This window comes from Aspergillus neoniger (genome assembly GCF_003184625.1).
Source record: "Aspergillus neoniger CBS 115656 unplaced genomic scaffold BO87scaffold_34, whole genome shotgun sequence".
Lineage (NCBI taxonomy): Eukaryota > Fungi > Ascomycota > Eurotiomycetes > Eurotiales > Aspergillaceae > Aspergillus > Aspergillus neoniger.
The window spans coordinates 130865-147954 of NW_020291162.1; the positions used below are offsets into that span (position 1 = coordinate 130865).

The window sequence follows — 17090 nt, forward strand, 5'->3', positions numbered from 1 at the left end:
GAAGAGTACAAAGTACTCACAAACAAATAATGATATGTATCATGCACTACAAACCCCATCCCAAACGAAATTTCAACCCTGAATCCACATCCACCTCTCCAACCAACTAACTAACAAACAAGCAAAGCAAACAATCCGGAAATGACTTCCACAATGATTAAACCCGACTAACCACATTGTACTAGCTACAGCTCAGCCCAGCGGGTTCTGTTCTCTTCTTCCTTCTCACCAGCCACACACATACCCAGTGGGCAGACCGCTGCCCAGTAAAACCTAAAAAAAGTACTACGTACGTACCACAGCAGGAACGAACGATGAACAAAAACCGGCACGGACCCAGACTTAATGGATGGATGGATGGATGGGCGGAGAAAAGAAAAACGAATTTGCCACATTGTAATCTCACTGCGAATTTGTCCCACATAACTACATTGGTGACTACTAGTGGATATCAGACAATTCCTTTCGGGTCCGATTGGAGATAAAGGAGATATGCACCACCACCACCACCACCACCACCACCACCACCACCACCACTACTACTACTATTTATCTACTTACAAAGAGTCAACAGTTTATGTATACTATCTATCTAAATTATCTACCTATCTATCTATCTGGTATGAATGCTACCCGATGACGACGCACTCGTTAAAACCAATCCAACACAAACACGAAACTCAAATTAAGTTATCCTTTTGAGGTTTAATTCACGAGTGGCTGGGAACTGAAAACGGGAACTGGAAACTGAGGCTGGGTCTCCGGAACGAACAGTGGGGTACCTAAGCTAAGACTACTAACTAACTACCACTTATGTCCGAGGTTTCGCCTACCGCGGAATTTACTCTCTGGATAAACCCAACCATTGGAAGATGTGTCGATGGAGAGGGAGGAGGTGGTGGTGGCTGGGGAATTAGATAGTATTTGAGACAAGGTACGGAGTACCTTCGTAGTTATTATCTTGCCTACAGTACTCAATTATCAATATATTCCATCGGAAGAGTCGGAATTGATAACCACGGAGTTATTCTATCTCTCTTTTTGCCTTTGGCTTATGTCGGCAACGTAAGATATGGGTTAGTGTGATGTGGTGTGGTGTTGTGGCTGGAGTGTGCTGAAAAAGGAAGAAAAGTGGTTCGGTATTGGATCGCGTCGGGGATCGGGGATTACCCACCACCATCTGTTAAGTTACTACTTTAGTCAAAGAGACAGGCACTGCTCTGAATTGATCACTGGAACGGATATCGGCTATCCGATTCGGATCTAAAGCCAGATGTGGATCCAGAAAAAGGGCTGTCTGCAATCTTGATGTGGCTTCGCTGTAGTATTAAGCGAGGGAGCAGGCATGTGGCGTGGCGGTCTACTGCTATTGTGCATCTCGGTCATCGCCGTCACTAGGTAACTACTACTGTCTTCAATTAGTAAATCCTAAGCTAGGGTGGGGGTTAAGTTTCTACGTAGACTACTACTAGTCGGGTCTTAGCAAACGTTGCAATTTGCAACTGATAGATAATCAATTCGGATGTCATCTCATGTCACTAGAAACACATGCATCGTAATCGCCGTAAAAAACAAAGACATCAATTAATCGCCGTGCCAATCCAGTCCGCTTTTTCTTCATTTGCATTACTAGGAATGTGTGGGCTTTCATTTATACTGCTCGCTCCTCACCGTCCGAGGCGAATGACACCAGCAGCCATCAGCTTCTGGATCTTCATCCGCACCTGGGCGTTCTTCATGTGCTCCTGCAGAGCGGCAGGGTCGCTCTTGGCCTGTTGCAGAATGCTCTGCATGACAGGGTCTTGGAGGATGGACATGATCTATGAAGAGTTAGTCGAGACATCCTGCAAGCTCTCTGTTTATGGTCATGACTTACCTCGGGGTCGTTCTGGATTCTCTCCATGGTCTGCTGCTCGGTCTCGCCGGCACGGGCGCTGAACTGAGCCTCCAGGCACTTCTGCTGCTGCTGGTCGATCTCGCGAGCGTGGGTGCCATCGTCGTGCTCGGAAGCTTCCGTGCAGGCATCCAGAGCCTTGTTGTACTCCTTCATGGCGATCAAGGCCTGGGCCTTGCGCATGTAGGCGCGGATGAACTTGGGGTCACGCTTGGTGGCCTCATCGCAGTCCTGAACGGCCTGAGGGAAGGCCATCAGCTTGATGAGGGCGGCAGCCCGGTTGGAGTAACCGCGGGGGTCCTCGGGCGCCCGCTTGACCATCTCGGAGAAGGCCTCGACGGCACCAGGCCAGTCAGCCTCCTGGAACTTCTTCTGTCCCAGTTCACGGGCCTTCTCGGCCTCGGCGGGGTCAACGTAGGCCTCCTTCTCGGCCTTGGCCTTGGCCTTCTCGGCGTTGCGCAGCTTAGTCAGGACATCGGGTGTGCGGTGCTCAGTGAGCGACTTGTGGTAGTACTCGATGGCCTGGGCAAGGTCGCCCAGCTTCTCGTGTGCAGTACCGATTCTTCCGAAAGCCCTGTAGACAACTGAATTAGTAACCGCGTCGGTAGTCACACCCACAGGTATCTTACTTGGCAAGAGCCTTGAAGTCAGCACGAAGCTCACGGCCCTCCTCGACGGCCTTCTGGCAGGTCTCGATGGCGCCCTGGAGGTCACCCTTCTCGAACTTGGCAGCACCAAGGTTGTTGAGGTACGTAATATCCTTGTGCAGCTCCCAGGCCTTGTTGTAGTGCTCGATAGCCTCATCGAACTGCTTCTTCTTGTAGAAGTCGTTACCAATCTTCTTCTCGGCGTCAGCAGCTTCCTGGGCCTTCTTCTTGGCGATCGCCTCCTCGTCCTCGGGCTCAGCCTCGGGCTCGGGTGCCGGTTCAGGTTCCTTCTTCTCAGCAGCGGCAGGGCGAGCATCAGGCATGGGCACATCCTCCTCAGCCTCGGGGGCAGCACCGGCAGAGCTAGCGCCCTCCGGGGGAGCGCCGAAGCTCATGTCAATACCCAGCAACACACTCATGACCTGCAAGAAGCGAGGGTCTTGAATCTCCTGACCAACGCTGTTCGGGTTCTGCTGAATGCGCTGGAGCTTGGCCATGAAGTCGGCGTCGGCCAAGAGCGGGGAGGTCTTGGGGTTGCTGGCCAGCTTCTGATACATCTGAGGGTCGTTGAAGATACCACCGAGGCCTCCCATAGGGTCACCAGTGACACCGTCGGCCGTGGCCTCGGCCTCGATAGCCCTCTTGACAGCATTGAAACCGGTCTTGGCCTGTTCGTTGGTAGGCTCGAGCTTGAGGGCCTCTTCGTACGCATCGTGGGCAGCCACTACACACGTATTAGTAACCCAGATCCAGTCTCATCGCACTACATCTCTCAACTTACAGAGGTCGCCTAGACCACGGTAAGCGGCACCCTTGCGGAGCCATCCCTTCGACCAGTCCGCCTTGAGATCCGTAGCCTTGTTGGCATCCTCGAGAGCCTTCTCGTATTGGGATTGCGCGGAGTAGACAGCCGAGCGGTTGGAGTAGAGAATGTGGTTTGAGGGTTCGATCTCGATAGCTTGGGTGAACTTTTCACTATAGGCCAATCAGCTGCGGTTCATGGCTTCGATCCTCCCAGACCTTTTTGCAAGCGGGGTAAACCGGGGAGAAAGATACATACACCGCAGTAGCATAGTCCTTTGCGGAGAAGGCCTTGTTGCCTTCAGCTTTCAGAGCGTCAGCCATGCTGTATAACTTCCGAGGGGTATATGATGTAGAAGCAAAAGGATGGAAGTGTGGTGGTGAGTTGGGGAAATAAGTGAGAGACGGGGGCAGCTGGACCGGGCAGATCAGTTAAACCGGAGCTTCTTCTCTTTTGCCGGGAGCTTCTCGAAATTTCCGAGAGGCAGGGTTCCAGCCTGAGGCCACAGCACAGATCATGAGGCAGTAAGGCTGCAAGGCTGCAAGGCAGACACAGGCTGTCAAAGCTAGGACTGGCCCTAAACCCTTCCGGGCCAAAGTGACTCCCCCGCTAAACCCAAAGAGAAAGAAAAGCCGCCAAAAACATCTTCTTTTCGGCCTGCGAAACTCGATTCTCCCTCTCGACGACCGTCAACTTTGCGCCTGCTTTCCCTGCCAACTCCCCGGGCATTGCTTTGTCCCGGCTACTGCAGCGACCGTCCGACCTGGGATGCATTCTTGATCATGCCCCTTCACGAGCCCGTCCGGTGATAGTTTCCTGTTAACGACTCCACTACAATCGTCGTCGTGAAAATGGCCTCCGCGGGGCCGTCAGGCAGTTCGGTCAACGAACTGGCCTCTCGACTTTACGACGCCTGTGTCAACCAGTTCCCTTCCGATCATCTGTTCTATCAGCAAGATCTTCTGGGTCTGAACATTGTCCCCAAGAATGACCTCGCCCTTCTCTTGAGCTGTGCCCAGTCGCTCGTCAACCAGAAGCTCTTTCGGCTTCTCCAGGGCAAAAATGACCGCTTAGCCTGGAAGATTATTTCGCGGGATGATGCTGAAAAGTAGGACTATTCTTATCTTTGAGAATTTGACTTGGGAACTCTCCCCACTAACCCTCTTGCTTAGACTTCGAGACCTAAGCCCCGACGAGAGTTTAGTCTACAATGTCATCCATTCGACAGGACGATCCGGTATCTGGGTCCGCGCAATTGGCAACCGCACCAACCTCCACAAATCCATTCTCGATCGCTGCCTCAAGTCCCTGGAAACGAAAAGCTACATCAAAAGCGTTCACAATGTCAAATTCCCCAGCCGGAAGATGTACATGTTGGCGAACCTCGCCCCGAGTGAAGACGTGACTGGAGGAGCCTGGTTTACCGACGGAGTGTTGGACGAGAACTTCATCAACAGCGTCGCCGGCTTTATCGAGTACTCCGTGAGCCGGAAAAGTTGGTACGAGGCCCCGTCCTCGGACGGTCCTCGAAACAAACGCATGAAGACCGCGGACGGAGGTGTAGCTGTCAAGCAAGAAGGCGCACCAAAGGAGTACCTCCCCTTCCCAGCCGGGTACCAGGGCTACCCCACCATACCTCAGCTAACAGCCGCCGTGAACGAGAGTGGCATCACACCGGTCCGCCTGGGCGAAGAGAGTATCACACAGCTCCTAGAGATGCTCTGCTACGACAACAAGCTAGTATCTCTGAACAACGGCGAATTCTACAAATCGGTCAAGAACCCCGAACAAGTCAAATCCCAACAAGCGCGCAAGCCCCGGACCGACGACGCAGGCATCGACGACAGGCTAGTCAAGAACGGCATGACCGAAGCACCCTGCGGCAACTGTCCGGTTTTCAAGCTCTGCGCTCCCGGCGGAGCTGTCAGTCCCGAGAGCTGCGAATACTTTGACCCCTGGCTAGAAAAGGCCCTCGGATTTTGATTCTCCTTTTATTATCTACCTCGTACTCATTACACCTCATATCACACACAACAATTCCTGTATACAATTAGCGCAGCATGCGCCAGATGATGTTTGTTTGCATAGCGATGGCGTTCACGTCTGATATTGGGATCGGCCATGGAATAACGGTCTTCTTTTCTCAATGTGGGCAACTTAAAAACAAAAGAATTTTCTAGGGCTTTTATTATATTTTCTTTTTCTGGGAAAGAAAAAAGGATGGGCAGTGTTGGGGAGGGAAGCGAAGGAAGGGATTGATTGGATGGATGGATGGATGGATGTATGTCCGTTTGACAATTCCCTGGTGCTTCTTATTAGCTATTCACTATACTACTAACTAGTATTTTGGGTTTTTGTTGGCTGCGTTGTCTATTGTAGTATATAGTACTATCGGTTGTTTGGATGGGCTGCTGTGGTTCATCAGTGGATGAAAGAACTACTATCACAATTACTACTACCTGCTTGCTGGCGTCTGGTAAACTACTACTAGTAATATAAGACTGACTAAGAAGTCGAATGCATCCTGGATTGATTCGAACTGCAAAGATAAACGCCGTCATAACATCCTATATAGTCATTATAATAATACACACAGACAAAAGAGAAAGATGGGGTATAACTATATCAACCAAACTAAGCCTGCAATTTCGCCGAACACTGCGGACAGAACCACTTCCCAACAGGTTCTCTCGTCAAGCCCACACACTTCCAATGGAACCACTCAAACTCGCAATTGTCGTTATCGCACGCAACCATATCTCCATGACTGACACTGCGACACGTACAATACACCTTGGTATCTTCATTGCCTTCGTCTTCTTCCTCGTCTTCCATGTCTTCGTCTCTTCTACCCTCGTCGGCGTTCTCGGAATCCGAGATATCAGCGCTGCTGAGCATGGAGTCGTCCTCGTCTTCGTCGCCTCCGGCAGCGGAGGGGGATTGTTTTGTCCCGCTGACTTTGAGACGGCCGCTTGCGCTGGAGGATCGTTTCGTGTGCTTTCCGTTGAGCCCGGAGGCTTTGATCTTCTTCAGTTGTTGGTGCGGGGCCACTTTCTTGGTTACGGCTTTCTTGGTGGAGGCTGTTGAGCGCGGTCCTGCGCTGCCGGCTCGGCTTGAAGCCGGGGTTCCGGCTTTGGGTGTACCGGGGCCGAGAGACGATTGTCGGAGGTTGGACGAGGCCGCGGGGAGTGTTCCGAGTGAAGCGTTGAGGCGCCGGCGCTTGTTTTCCACTGCGCCGGCGGATGATTCTCGTTGTTGTCGTTGAAAGTGGATCGTGCCTGAGGGTGTTGCTGGGGCGGAGCTTCGCGCGGCAGTCGGGGAGTTCAGAGCGAGTGCGGCGGCGTTTCGGCCCAGGGAGTTGAGTTTCTGGGTGGCGCCTAAAATGACATTGGCGTTCGCGGAGGTGCCATTGAGGGGGGAGGGAAAAGAGGAGTTTTCGACGGTGGAATCGGGGAAGAAGATCTTGGGAGGGTCGCGGTATTGGTCTTTGTTGTTGAAGAGGGAGGGGATAGGAGGGTCGTTCGAGAGCATGCCGTTACTTTGCAGCTTGTGGATGGCGATGTCCAATTTTCTGATATGTCGGTCCAGCAGAACACATGCTTTCTCGCTCAGTTGGATCTTTTCATCTTGCAGCTGTTGCGACTTGTCGAGGTTCTGTATTATGGCTTTGCCATACTGCTCTTCCTTTGGGTTGGGCGTCAAGCTGCCGTTTAATCGGATGAATTTCTGGAGACTGGTGTCGCGGGAGTTGATGGTCGTGCGGCATTCTTGGATGATCTTGTCCTTGGCCTGAATTTCTTCCATCAGATGGTTGATTTCAGCTGGAAGGTTCGCCACATCGTGAACGAAAAGTTCCAAAACGGCCGCGGGGTCGTCCTGAGCCTGCGACATCTTGCGCGTTCACTGATCGCTGTTCCCGAAATGAATCGGGCCTTGATATGATGCCGCTATCGGGGGGCCTTCGGGGTGCGACCGGATGCGCGTTGAACAAGGTGTAGAATGCGACGCAGCCCGCTGTCGGCTATTCCGTGACTCGGCGCGATGTCGTAACGGATGGAATCGATGATGAGTATGTACAGGCTGAGATGGTGGCGCTGAGAAGCATTGATCGGGGATAACGACGGGACGCCGAAGGGAGGGAGCGACAGGATTGCCGGATCTAGAATGTTCCGGACCCGGAGTCTCAGCCACAATCAACACAGTCAAGCCACAGATTGGCGATCTAAACTGTCAGACCCAAAGATGTGACTCTTGGCCGTCAAAGCTTTTGTAGTAGCTCACTAAGATGTGAACTGGCTTAAGCTTCATTTACATATTCAGAGTACCTGGCGGGTCCTTTATCTTCCTTCGTGTTTACCAAAACCAAACCATTCTCCAGCCACAGTCTCTATGCAAACGGGCGGGGTATTGCTGCCTTACAACTCTGGCGGCAACTGTGCTGCACCGTATGTCCAGTGCTTCTGGCGGAAATCATATCTCTCATAGCTATAATAGCTCTTCGTATACACATGTATATTCTGTAATTGACTAAATTGTATCCTGATATCCATACCCTGTAGACTTGGCATGATGCAGGTGGGATGCAGTCAGTCTAGACCCAGACGGAGGGGTTCCCCGAGGGGTTCCTGCGAGGATGAGGAAATGCGCACAACGCCACCCATGACATTCCATCTCTAAAGTACTTCTTGCATTAACTCCAAAATGTCCTGTTATAGTAAACCCTATCAAATTCAGAGATCACAATATAGAGAAAAGATGTGGGCCGGCGATTTGCTGATGACGAAAGCCAGGGTGCAAACAGTGCAAACGGCGTCAGGCAGTCGGTGATTCCCCCGCGCAGAGACGCAATGGGAGATTTCTCTTCTGAGTACTTTCCTCCGAATTCGTCTGCCTGCTTGTTCCTTATCTCGCGCCTTTAGTCCCTGTCTTCCGGTCCCTCGCTTGGAATTTCTTTCTGCACTCTATCCTCTACTCGCGGTGTGGTCCAATCTACCTCGTCATGGCTCAAAATAATACCTTTCCGCTCCCGGAGGGTATTTTCTCGTTGCTTGATACGGATCTGTACAAATTGACGATGCAATGCGCCGTCCTCAAGTACTTCCCAGATGTTTGTAAGACGCCGATATAGCTCTCAAAGCTCTGTGGGCCAGGCTAATCTTTCTCTTGAATGTAGATGTCACATATGGTTTCACAAATCGCACCCCGGATATGAAGTTAACGCGGGGTGCTTACAAATGGCTTCTGGCACAGATGGATGGTATGTGAATCGACTGTGTGTTGGATACCTGGATTAGTCTGACAATTAGCTTCATCAGCGATTGCAAATATCCGAGTCACGAATGAGGAGATCGAGTTCCTAAAGAAGTGGTGCCCGTACTTCAACAACGCTTACCTGGACTACCTGACCAACCTCAAGCTCAAGCCGTCAGAACAGATCGAAATTCACTTCTCGCCGGAGCAGGATACTGGCAGCGACAATGATCTCGGCAATGTCAACTACGTAGTCAAGGGTCTGTGGGTGGAAACGATCTTGTACGAGATCCCACTGCTGGCTCTGACAAGTCAGGCCTACTTCATGTTCACCGATAAGGACTGGGACTATAGCTGTCAAGAGGACAAGGCTTTCCGGAAAGGATGCGCGTTGTTGGAGAATGGTTGCATATTTTCCGAGTTCGGCTCTCGAAGACGGCGCGACTACCACACCCACGATCTGGTCATGCAGGGATTGATGCAGGCTGCGGAGGAAGGAAAGAAGCAAGGATGGAAGGGAGTGTTTACCGGCACGAGTAACGTCCACTTTGCCATGAAGTACGGTGTGGCGCCTGTGGGCACTGTGGCCCATGAATGGTACATGACCATCGCTGCCATCACGGATGACTACGAGAACGCGAATGAGATGGCCCTGCGCTACTGGCTTGGCTGCTTTGGTGAAGGAGTATGTCCACGGACCTAGGATCGTCCAGGCCCTAGTAACTAACGCATATCAGGTTCTGGGCGTTGCACTGACCGACACATTCGGCACGCCCGCTTTCCTCGACGCTTTCCGCAAACCCATCCCTGCTTTCACCAGTGCAGGTGTCGGCGCAGTCTCCACGACCGCCTCCGGAACCGGCACCACGACAGAATCAACAGTACAAAGCGAGGCTACTACCAAACCCCCAATTGCGGCTCCTCTGGTCAACGATGCTCAAGGCGAGCATGCCAACAAGACCTACGCCCAGGTCTACACCGGTGTCCGCCAGGACTCTGGCGACCCCACATACTTTGTGAAGATGGTGCGGGACTTCTACGACAGAGAGGGAGTCAAGGACCCGAAGACCATTGTCTTTTCCGATTCATTAGACATCGAGCACTGCCTTGAATACAAGGTGATCGCCGAAGAAGCCGGCTTCAAGCCTGTCTTCGGTGTCGGAACTTTCTTCACCAGTACGTTATACCCATATACCCGTACTATACAGGGTCCTACCCCAATATCGCCACGAAAGTATCAACTAACAAGATCCTCACAGACGACTTCACGAACAAATCCGACGGCCAAAAATCCAAGCCGCTCAACATCGTCATCAAGATCGCCACCGCTAACGGCCGCCCAGCTGTCAAGCTGAGCGACAACATGGGCAAGAACACAGGTGACAAGGAGACCGTACAAAGTGTCAAGAAGAAGCTTGGCTACATTGAGCATCAATGGGAAGAGGGCGATGAAAGCAACCGCTGGGCTCGCAAGTAGTGCGAGTCATCGATCGAACATATTTATTGATCTCATATCTATAGTCAGCTGAGATGCAGTCAACTAGATTCATTTTCAACGATTTACAGATCGCATATATGGTGGCTAATGTACAGGGCGAGCGACGAGTCTTTATTTTTCTTTTTTCCAAGTCATGTTAAGCATTCATGTTTTATAGTTAGTTATGAGTACTACTGGTACTAGTACCTAGACTATATGAGAAGAGGGCTAGAGAAATTTTCAATGGTACTATATTCACCTAGTAGTAGTAGTAGTAGTAGTACTAATAGTGTACCAATCTTCATTCAATGATGAGTCTTCATTACTACTACTTAGTAGTTATATATATTTACACTGAACACAAAAACATCCCACCCCACCACACCACACATCACACCACACATCACACCACAAATAACAAAACAAAATCTAAAACATCTCCTCATCAGACGGAACAAACCCCAAATCCCTATCCAAATCCCCCGTAATATCCCCAGTCACATGACTCATAGACCTCTGCCCGGGCGTACTCACAACATTATGAGTCGGCGCAAACGGCGAGAACAAATCATTGTTATTGGTTAATGCGTCCTCCGGACCAGGCCCAGTCCATCTGAGGAGCTCACTGGCCCAATCGATGTCGAGGTCTGGGGAGGCGTCGGGGTTGGAAGTAGTAGAGGTGGGGTTGAGGTTGGTGGGTGGTTGGGTTTGGGGTGGGAAGTCGGCGGCGAAGGAGTCGAGGTCGAGGTCGAGGTCGAAGGGGAATTGGTCGGAGGGTTGGTCGAAGGTGGGGTTGGGTTGGGGGTGGGTTCTTCGGGGGGAGATGGTGGGGTTGTTGTTGTTGTTGTTGTCGTTGAGGAAGTTGGATATGGGGTCGTCGTCGAAGTCGTTGGGTGGGGTGGGTTCGGCTTGTTTGGGGAGGGGGTTGGTGGGATTTTTTATGTTGTTGTTGGTGGTGGAGGAGGGGTTGCTATTGAAGATGGGAGGTGGGTTGATTGTGCTGCTGTGGCGTTTGGGTGGTGTGCGCTGCTGTTGTAGTTGTTGCTTGGTTGGTCTGGCTGAATGATGAGGTCCGGGTTGTTTGTGGTTGTTGGTTGGGTCGGGGTCGTCTCGGGGAGGGGTCCAGTGTTTAGAGGTTCGGTCTTCTGCTGATGCTATGGTGTGTGGGTTTGAGATGGTGCTTTGCTTTCGTGCTTGTTCTGGTGGCTGGCCTTGAGGTATAGAACCGGAGTTGTTGGTGTATTGCATGATTCGGAGAAAGGTGTTTGCGCTGTCCGACTGTAGCTTAACTGCCGCTTCAATGTTCGCGACCTCCATGTCTGCTGCAGGATAAATGTCTCTAAGGCCTTGCAGCACTTGGATGCAGCGCTGAAAGTTGTAGATGCTGGATTCTCGGGTGGCGGGATTGCCAGATGAGGAGTTTGCCAGATGGGCCACAGCGGCTGGGATGATGACGGTCACACCGGATTGGGGGAGGAATCGCGTGAGGTTTAGCTGATTGAGACCTTGGATGATATGTGTGATACCGACTGCAGCGTCATGCATCTTTGTTTGCGCAGTTTGAATCAACTCCCTGCGTGCTTTAGACTGATCCTTGTTGGGCGTGAAGGCCCAAGGACGATGCAGCGCGCTTGTGGTCGCATGGTACAGCATTCGTACCATGGCACCGTGGAGGAGAAGGACGTCTTCGCCATCGTGGAAGTTTGTCCTTGATGCAGGAATGAATTGAGCATCTTTGGGTAGTGCACTCAACCATGATTCCAACCGCTGACTGCATCGTGCCAACTCCGATTCTGATGCTTGTCGAGGGATTAGGCTTATGGTAGTTCGTGTTGTTACGCCAAACTGACACTGTGATGGGGTATACTGAGCGAACAAAACCCGTCCGATGCACTGGCATAGTTTGGCCTTTTCGATGAACATAGTGGCCAGGCGCTTTTGGTGGTTAACATCTTCCAGTTGACGACAGCGGAACATCTCAGTCACGCTAGGGTGGAACGGCTCGAAGTCAAAATCTTCCAGTTTCAACATAGGGACATTGCTTGTCCCTTCGTTCACCTGGGTCGGGCGTCTTAGCCCCATCGCAATGAGACGGTCTCGCGAGTACAAGCTCCACCAGATTCGGGTCCTCAGCCTCTTAGTTATCGGGTCCATATCGGTCGAAGATGAAGGGTCTCTATTTAATCCGATCGAATGTGCATGTATATTGCAGACACCAATCCAGTCCCAGATATCTCTTTGCGGATTGTTTTGATGGTCAGACCAATAAGTCATAAGTAGTAAAGTCTGCAGTATGACTATTCGATCATCTTCGCAGTCAAGCGAATAGAGGAGCTATATTGACTGGTTAGCTAAAGACACGGATGAACTATCAAGCGAGACATACCCTTAATCGCGTAAAGAAAACATTACGGGCAATTTTCCGAGTGGCATACCCAGCGGCCTGCAAATGATGCAGATCGATGAAGGCTGTCGCCACGAACATTACTGCTTGAAACAGCAGGAGACTAATATTACCATTGGGGTCATTTTCCGCGACGCATCGGAGGAATTCCTGTAGATTCAAGACTGGCATGAAGCTATGCACCCATTTGATATAGCATCGTAGCAGCTCATTCCGCAGACCGCTCTCTGGGATCGACAAAGCCTCCCGAAATCGCAAAAATTCTAGGTCTTCCGGCGGTATGCGAGACGGGAGAGGTTTTAAGAAGCGCGGTTCATCGTCAAGAAGAGCAATAAGAGGGTCGAAATCAGGGTCAATGAGATCCCGCACAGTCGAGACCATATTTTCTAGAGGCAGCGAATTCCGTACCCCCAGATCTCCCAGAGTCCGCCAGCTCCGAGAAGTTCTGGAGTCTTGCAACCAAGGCGCATGAGCATTGTGGCTCAGGCTGTTACTTCTCTTCGCCACGGGTCTATCATCACCCAAGTCCGCACTTGACGGCTTGCGCTTGGCGGTCAACATGCTAGTAAGAAAGCAAAGCCAACGGCATTTGCAGCTGTGCAGGAGATCACATTCAGCATGAGAGGGTCGGAAGTTAGCAGTTGCCTATCGTTGCCGCGTTTGCTGTCCGGGGTTGGTTGGTAATAGACATCCATGGACTGTCCCTCCCCCAGCACTAAAGAAGGCGGTGTTCGGGACCCGGCCGGATGTGGGGACTTTTGCGGGCTTCCCCGCCAATTTGATATGAGAAATGTAGCCGCTTAAATAAGCGCTGTTATAGGAGAGAGTTTATTCGCTGATACGCTGGATTGTTGGGTACTTTTTGAGTGGAGCGATATTGATTGGAAGATACTCGCTGTCCAGAACTTCGTCTTAGCGCCGCGGCAGTCACAATGCCATGTTGATGCCTCAGGCAGATGGCCTCTCTGGTGTCGTTCCCTTCAGTGTTCAGACCAAGTACATTCAACAGGGCGACTATACGGCTTGGCATTACCATTTCATAGCATTGCATTCTGCAGAAAAGAGGAGCCCACCTCACCGGCAAATGATTGCTGAATATAATTGATATATCTGGCTTAAGACTACATTCTGGTTCGACTCCTATCACGAGCAAGTCCTTCATTCAAAAGCCATAACTACATATTGGAACCACCGCTACTGACTGTTCAATCGACACTCATGGCCCGATTCACAGATGTGACCATCTACAAAGGTCCTGGGTTACCTGACCAGCGATGAGATATGAAGAGATAAGACAACTACAGAGCAAAAGCCCTGTAAAGCTTATGCAATTATGCGGAGGAGAGACCGGGAAATGTTCCGGAGATCATATCTATTCTAACGCCACATAATGTTGATCCTTCACGGACCCGTATGACAAGCCTAGCCACATAACGTTGAAGCCCATATATGCCCATGAAGCACACAGTATAATACACGTATTCATTAGAATCGAATTCAAAGGAAGAAGTAGGAAGAATTGTTCGCGTGTCGTGATCGATGTCGGCACCTTTCGAGACAGCCGACAATTTCATATCACGTACACATTGCGAACGAACGTGCGAAAATCCGTTTACATACTTCTTCCGTCAGTAATTGTTTTTCAATTGCCGAAATTAATTGCGGTGACTGCGATGGATGGGATCAAGTCTCGACTTACGGAGGAAGGAGGAGCTCGCTGAGGCTGCTGTAGAGGAAAGCGACGCCGGCCTGTAGACACAATCGTATTAGATCACCCTTGACATTGTACAGACTGTACAGATCTCGCCAGAGTTGTAGAACTTACGCCGAAGACCAGAACGCTTCTCACAATGGTAGCATTCTCGGGGTGGGTAACTTCGTCATAGGCAGTGCTGAAGAAGCTCTTCTGCTGACGGCCAGAGACGACACGCTGTCTGGGAACCATTTTGAAGATGTATTAAAGATGTAGGATAGGTGATGTCCTTGAGATAAAAAGGTGTATTGACAGCGAGAATGACGATGGTCGATGGCAGTGTGAGGCCGGGAATGATGAGAACTCCGAGAAATCTTTCGGTCCTTGGCGGCTGCACTTTTAGCTTATCGCGGTTCCCGTATCTTCTTCGGACCTGCTGCGCGACCAGTTGATCGAAAAGAAGTCCGCAAGAAGGGATCTAAAACAATCAATTCATAGGCGATATTCCCTTTTGCAGAGTCGCCTTTCTCTGCTCTATTGGCCCTTATTCAAATCCGTGTTGGTGGTTGGGTCTGAAGTGCTTTTCCGCTCTGCCTCTCCAGCTGCGCAAGCCGCAACCATGACGAGCATCGATGAGCTCTTCAAGGTAAGTTATCTATAAAGTGACTTGTTATAATAGCGCTGACAATCTAGAAACCCTCCTCGGCAGCAAGTGCCAAGCGAAAACTAGATTCTGCGAAAGACCCGAGTGCGTTCATCTCCTTCACGTCCAACTTGACTTGACGTCGGCTGACTTGCGACCAAGACGAGCTCTACAAAGCTGCTAAACTAGATGCGGATGGAGATGTGAAATCAAAAGGAAAGGCGCCCATGGTAGAGGATGAGGGCGACGAGGATGATGGCTACGCGGGCCCTGAACTACCCCCCGATTTTGACGCCGAGGATATCCCAGATGACGAAGAAGGACGCTTCTTCGGCGGCGGCATGGAGCGCCAAACGGCGGAGGCTATGCAATATATCGATCAACACGAGGAAGCAGATGTTGCGGTAAGGAATTGTTATTCGCTGTGCTCCGTGGGCTCATTTGCTGAAGTAGCTATAGCCGGAGAAGTTCGACGTTACCTGGTTGCGACGCTTCGCCTTGAACTTCGAGAAGAAGATCTCGAAGAACGCTGAATTGCGCGGAAAGTTTGAAAATGATCCTCAAAAGTACGTGTTGGCAAGGCATATCCTGGTATTGAAACATTATACTGATATACCTAGATTCATGGCCTCGGAAGCAGATCTCGATACCGAAATCAAGAGCCTATCCATCCTCTCCGAGAATTCATATCTATATAGCGAATTTGCAAAGCTGGGCTGTGTAGGCTCGCTTATGTCGCTGCTTTCCCACGAGAATGCCGATATTGCAATTGATGTGATCCAGATCATTGGCGAGTTGACGGATGAAGATGTGGAGGCCGAACAAGAACAATGGGACAGTTTGGTGAACGCAATGGTATACACGCTTCGGAGTTTTGTTTAAACGAATGCTTACTGGTCCAGTTGGATGCCGAACTTATCGAGCTCTTGGCGCAAAACCTTTCGCGACTTGACGAAGAGTCCGAGGTCGATAGGGCAGGCGTGTACTACGTACTAAGTGAGTTACCCCGGATAAAGTACACGACGGGTATACTGATTACATTGAAGACGTCTTGGAAAATATTGCTTCGCAAACAGCTATCGCAGAGAAGATAGGGCAAGACCCCAACTTGTTACCTTGGCTTATCGCTCGTATACAGAAGAAGGAAAGGCCAGTGACGCAAAACCAGCAATATGCAGCAGAAATACTTGCCATCCTACTACAATCAACCCCCAAGAATAGGGAGAAGGTCGTCAGCCTGGATGGCGTTGAAATTCTCCTGCAATTGCTTAGTGCATACCGCAAGCGTGATCCCGAAAAGGATTCCGACGAAGAAGAATATGTGGAGAACTTGTTTGGCAGCTTGAACTACCTTGTGAATGAGGATTACGGCAAAGAAAAATTCCTGGAAGCTGAAGGTGTTGAGCTTGCACAAATCATGTTGAAGGAGGGCAAGTTCAGCAAGCAACGGGCTTTACGACTCCTGGACCACGCCCTAGGAGGCATGGCAGGCGCTCCTGCATGTGAACGCTTTGTTGAAGCAGCATGCTTGAGTACAGTATTTGGGATGTTCAAAAAGAAGGTATGTGTCACCGATATCATAGAATATGGGCTAGAGCTAAACCCCTATAGCAAGACAATGAAACGACGGAGCATCTGCTGGGCATTTTCGCTTCGCTGCTGCGCTTACTTCCGGGCGGTTCCGCACCACGGATTCGTACACTAGCCAAATTTATGGAGAAGGACTATGAGAAGATCGAAAAGCTCATCAAGTTGCGCCGGGATTACGCCCAACGAGTGACACCGGTCGAGCAAGCTATCGAGAAAGAACGAAAGAACTTCACGGAAGAGGAACAAGAGATTATGGCGGCCGAGTGGCTGTCCAGGCGATTCGATGCCGGTCTATTTTCTTTACAGGTTTGCTCTCTGGAATACCCCGTTGCTGCAGTACGAACTAACAGTACCCAAAGCTTATTGATGTCATTTTGGCCTGGTTGGTGGCCGAAGATGACGGGGCAAAAAAGAAGATTGTGTCCCTTCTGGCTGACCGCGACGAAGATTTGTCACTGATTAGACAAACCTTACAGGGTAAGCTCTGGTCCCTACGCCTTATATACCCTCTGGATCTTGCGCTAATTGAATGAACAGAGCAAATGGAAGGGCTATCTGAGGATGAGCCCGGCGAGAAGGATAGTAAGGAGATGCTGGAGACGCTTCTACAGTTCCTGTAATCATTATGTATAATAACATATCGCGTAGCATACGGCGCCGATTCTTGTCATTGATTCCTTTCGTAATTGT

General features: G+C 50.7%; 7 protein-coding genes across 7 annotated transcripts; 3 read left to right on the plus strand and 4 right to left on the minus strand.

Moving 5' to 3' along the window:
* Positions 1–1613: 1613 nt before the first annotated feature.
* Positions 1614–3436, minus strand: sti1 (Hsp90 cochaperone STI1). Its single transcript, XM_025618160.1, has 5 exons — positions 3319–3436; positions 3036–3265; positions 2524–2904; positions 1877–2468; positions 1614–1820 (listed from the first exon to the last, which is right to left on the minus strand). Exons 2-5 carry the CDS (start codon positions 3251–3253, stop codon positions 1668–1670), a joined length of 1344 nt encoding a protein of 447 aa, XP_025476166.1. The 5' UTR covers positions 3254–3265; positions 3319–3436; the 3' UTR covers positions 1614–1667.
* A 590-nt stretch (positions 3437–4026) lies between these two features.
* On the plus strand, positions 4027–5794 carry BO87DRAFT_418716 (RPC34 RNA polymerase subunit family protein). The gene is made up of 2 exons (XM_025626902.1): positions 4027–4451; positions 4516–5794. The coding sequence occupies exons 1-2, from the start codon at positions 4195–4197 to the stop codon at positions 5324–5326; spliced, it is 1068 nt and encodes a 355-aa protein (XP_025476167.1). The 5' UTR covers positions 4027–4194; the 3' UTR covers positions 5327–5794.
* Positions 5795–5866: 72 nt separating this feature from the next.
* Positions 5867–7428, minus strand: BO87DRAFT_379591 (putative PHD finger domain protein). The gene has a single exon (XM_025624075.1). The coding sequence runs from the start codon at positions 7232–7234 to the stop codon at positions 5978–5980; it is 1257 nt and encodes a 418-aa protein (XP_025476168.1). The 5' UTR covers positions 7235–7428; the 3' UTR covers positions 5867–5977.
* A 623-nt stretch (positions 7429–8051) lies between these two features.
* On the plus strand, positions 8052–10311 carry BO87DRAFT_409529 (nicotinate phosphoribosyltransferase). The gene is made up of 5 exons (XM_025626256.1): positions 8052–8454; positions 8517–8600; positions 8659–9278; positions 9331–9769; positions 9853–10311. The coding sequence occupies exons 1-5, from the start codon at positions 8343–8345 to the stop codon at positions 10068–10070; spliced, it is 1473 nt and encodes a 490-aa protein (XP_025476169.1). The 5' UTR covers positions 8052–8342; the 3' UTR covers positions 10071–10311.
* Positions 10312–10390: 79 nt separating this feature from the next.
* Positions 10391–13210, minus strand: BO87DRAFT_462034 (transcription factor domain-containing protein). Its single transcript, XM_025629138.1, has 2 exons — positions 12457–13210; positions 10391–12404 (listed from the first exon to the last, which is right to left on the minus strand). Exons 1-2 carry the CDS (start codon positions 13033–13035, stop codon positions 10500–10502), a joined length of 2484 nt encoding a protein of 827 aa, XP_025476170.1. The 5' UTR covers positions 13036–13210; the 3' UTR covers positions 10391–10499.
* Positions 13211–13794: 584 nt separating this feature from the next.
* BO87DRAFT_379595 (putative TOM core complex subunit Tom6) lies at positions 13795–14509 on the minus strand. Its single transcript, XM_025624076.1, has 3 exons — positions 14300–14509; positions 14174–14223; positions 13795–14093 (listed from the first exon to the last, which is right to left on the minus strand). Exons 1-3 carry the CDS (start codon positions 14417–14419, stop codon positions 14087–14089), a joined length of 177 nt encoding a protein of 58 aa, XP_025476171.1. The 5' UTR covers positions 14420–14509; the 3' UTR covers positions 13795–14086.
* Positions 14510–14582: 73 nt separating this feature from the next.
* BO87DRAFT_342113 (beta-catenin-like protein 1) lies at positions 14583–17056 on the plus strand. The gene is made up of 10 exons (XM_025620727.1): positions 14583–14813; positions 14861–14915; positions 14973–15214; positions 15270–15376; positions 15431–15665; positions 15713–15806; positions 15857–16371; positions 16422–16706; positions 16760–16877; positions 16938–17056. The coding sequence occupies exons 1-10, from the start codon at positions 14787–14789 to the stop codon at positions 17018–17020; spliced, it is 1761 nt and encodes a 586-aa protein (XP_025476172.1). The 5' UTR covers positions 14583–14786; the 3' UTR covers positions 17021–17056.
* The last annotated feature ends 34 nt before the right edge of the window (positions 17057–17090 follow it).

Excerpts from the sequence above, each read along its gene's own strand:
- BO87DRAFT_409529 (XM_025626256.1), top strand. The coding sequence starts at position 8,343 with ATGGCTCAAAATAATACCTTTCCGCTCCCGGAGGGTATTTTCTCGTTG. Across the intron at positions 8,455-8,516 it reads CAAGTACTTCCCAGATGTTT|ATGTCACATATGGTTTCACA; the intron begins GTAAGACGCCGA and ends TCTTGAATGTAG. Across the intron at positions 9,279-9,330 it reads TTGGCTGCTTTGGTGAAGGA|GTTCTGGGCGTTGCACTGAC; the intron begins GTATGTCCACGG and ends AACGCATATCAG.
- BO87DRAFT_418716 (XM_025626902.1), top strand. The coding sequence starts at position 4,195 with ATGGCCTCCGCGGGGCCGTCAGGCAGTTCGGTCAACGAACTGGCCTCT. Across the intron at positions 4,452-4,515 it reads TCGCGGGATGATGCTGAAAA|ACTTCGAGACCTAAGCCCCG; the intron begins GTAGGACTATTC and ends CCTCTTGCTTAG.
- sti1 (XM_025618160.1), bottom strand. The coding sequence starts at position 3,253 with ATGCGTACGAAGAGGCCCTCAAGCTCGAGCCTACCAACGAACAGGCCA. Across the intron at positions 2,905-3,035 it reads TGGCCGACGCCGACTTCATG|CTCTGCCGGTGCTGCCCCCG; the intron begins GCCAAGCTCCAG and ends GGAGGGCGCTAG. Across the intron at positions 2,469-2,523 it reads GACTTCAAGGCTCTTGCCAA|GGCTTTCGGAAGAATCGGTA; the intron begins GTAAGATACCTG and ends AGTTGTCTACAG.
- BO87DRAFT_462034 (XM_025629138.1), bottom strand. The coding sequence starts at position 13,035 with ATGTTGACCGCCAAGCGCAAGCCGTCAAGTGCGGACTTGGGTGATGAT. Across the intron at positions 12,405-12,456 it reads TTTTCTTTACGCGATTAAGG|CTCCTCTATTCGCTTGACTG; the intron begins GTATGTCTCGCT and ends CAGTCAATATAG.
- BO87DRAFT_379591 (XM_025624075.1), bottom strand. The coding sequence starts at position 7,234 with ATGTCGCAGGCTCAGGACGACCCCGCGGCCGTTTTGGAACTTTTCGTT.
- BO87DRAFT_342113 (XM_025620727.1), top strand. The coding sequence starts at position 14,787 with ATGACGAGCATCGATGAGCTCTTCAAG. Across the intron at positions 14,814-14,860 it reads GCATCGATGAGCTCTTCAAG|AAACCCTCCTCGGCAGCAAG; the intron begins GTAAGTTATCTA and ends CTGACAATCTAG. Across the intron at positions 15,215-15,269 it reads ACGAGGAAGCAGATGTTGCG|CCGGAGAAGTTCGACGTTAC; the intron begins GTAAGGAATTGT and ends AAGTAGCTATAG.
- BO87DRAFT_379595 (XM_025624076.1), bottom strand. The coding sequence starts at position 14,419 with ATGGTTCCCAGACAGCGTGTCGTCTCTGGCCGTCAGCAGAAGAGCTTC. Across the intron at positions 14,224-14,299 it reads GAAGCGTTCTGGTCTTCGGC|GCCGGCGTCGCTTTCCTCTA; the intron begins GTAAGTTCTACA and ends TTGTGTCTACAG.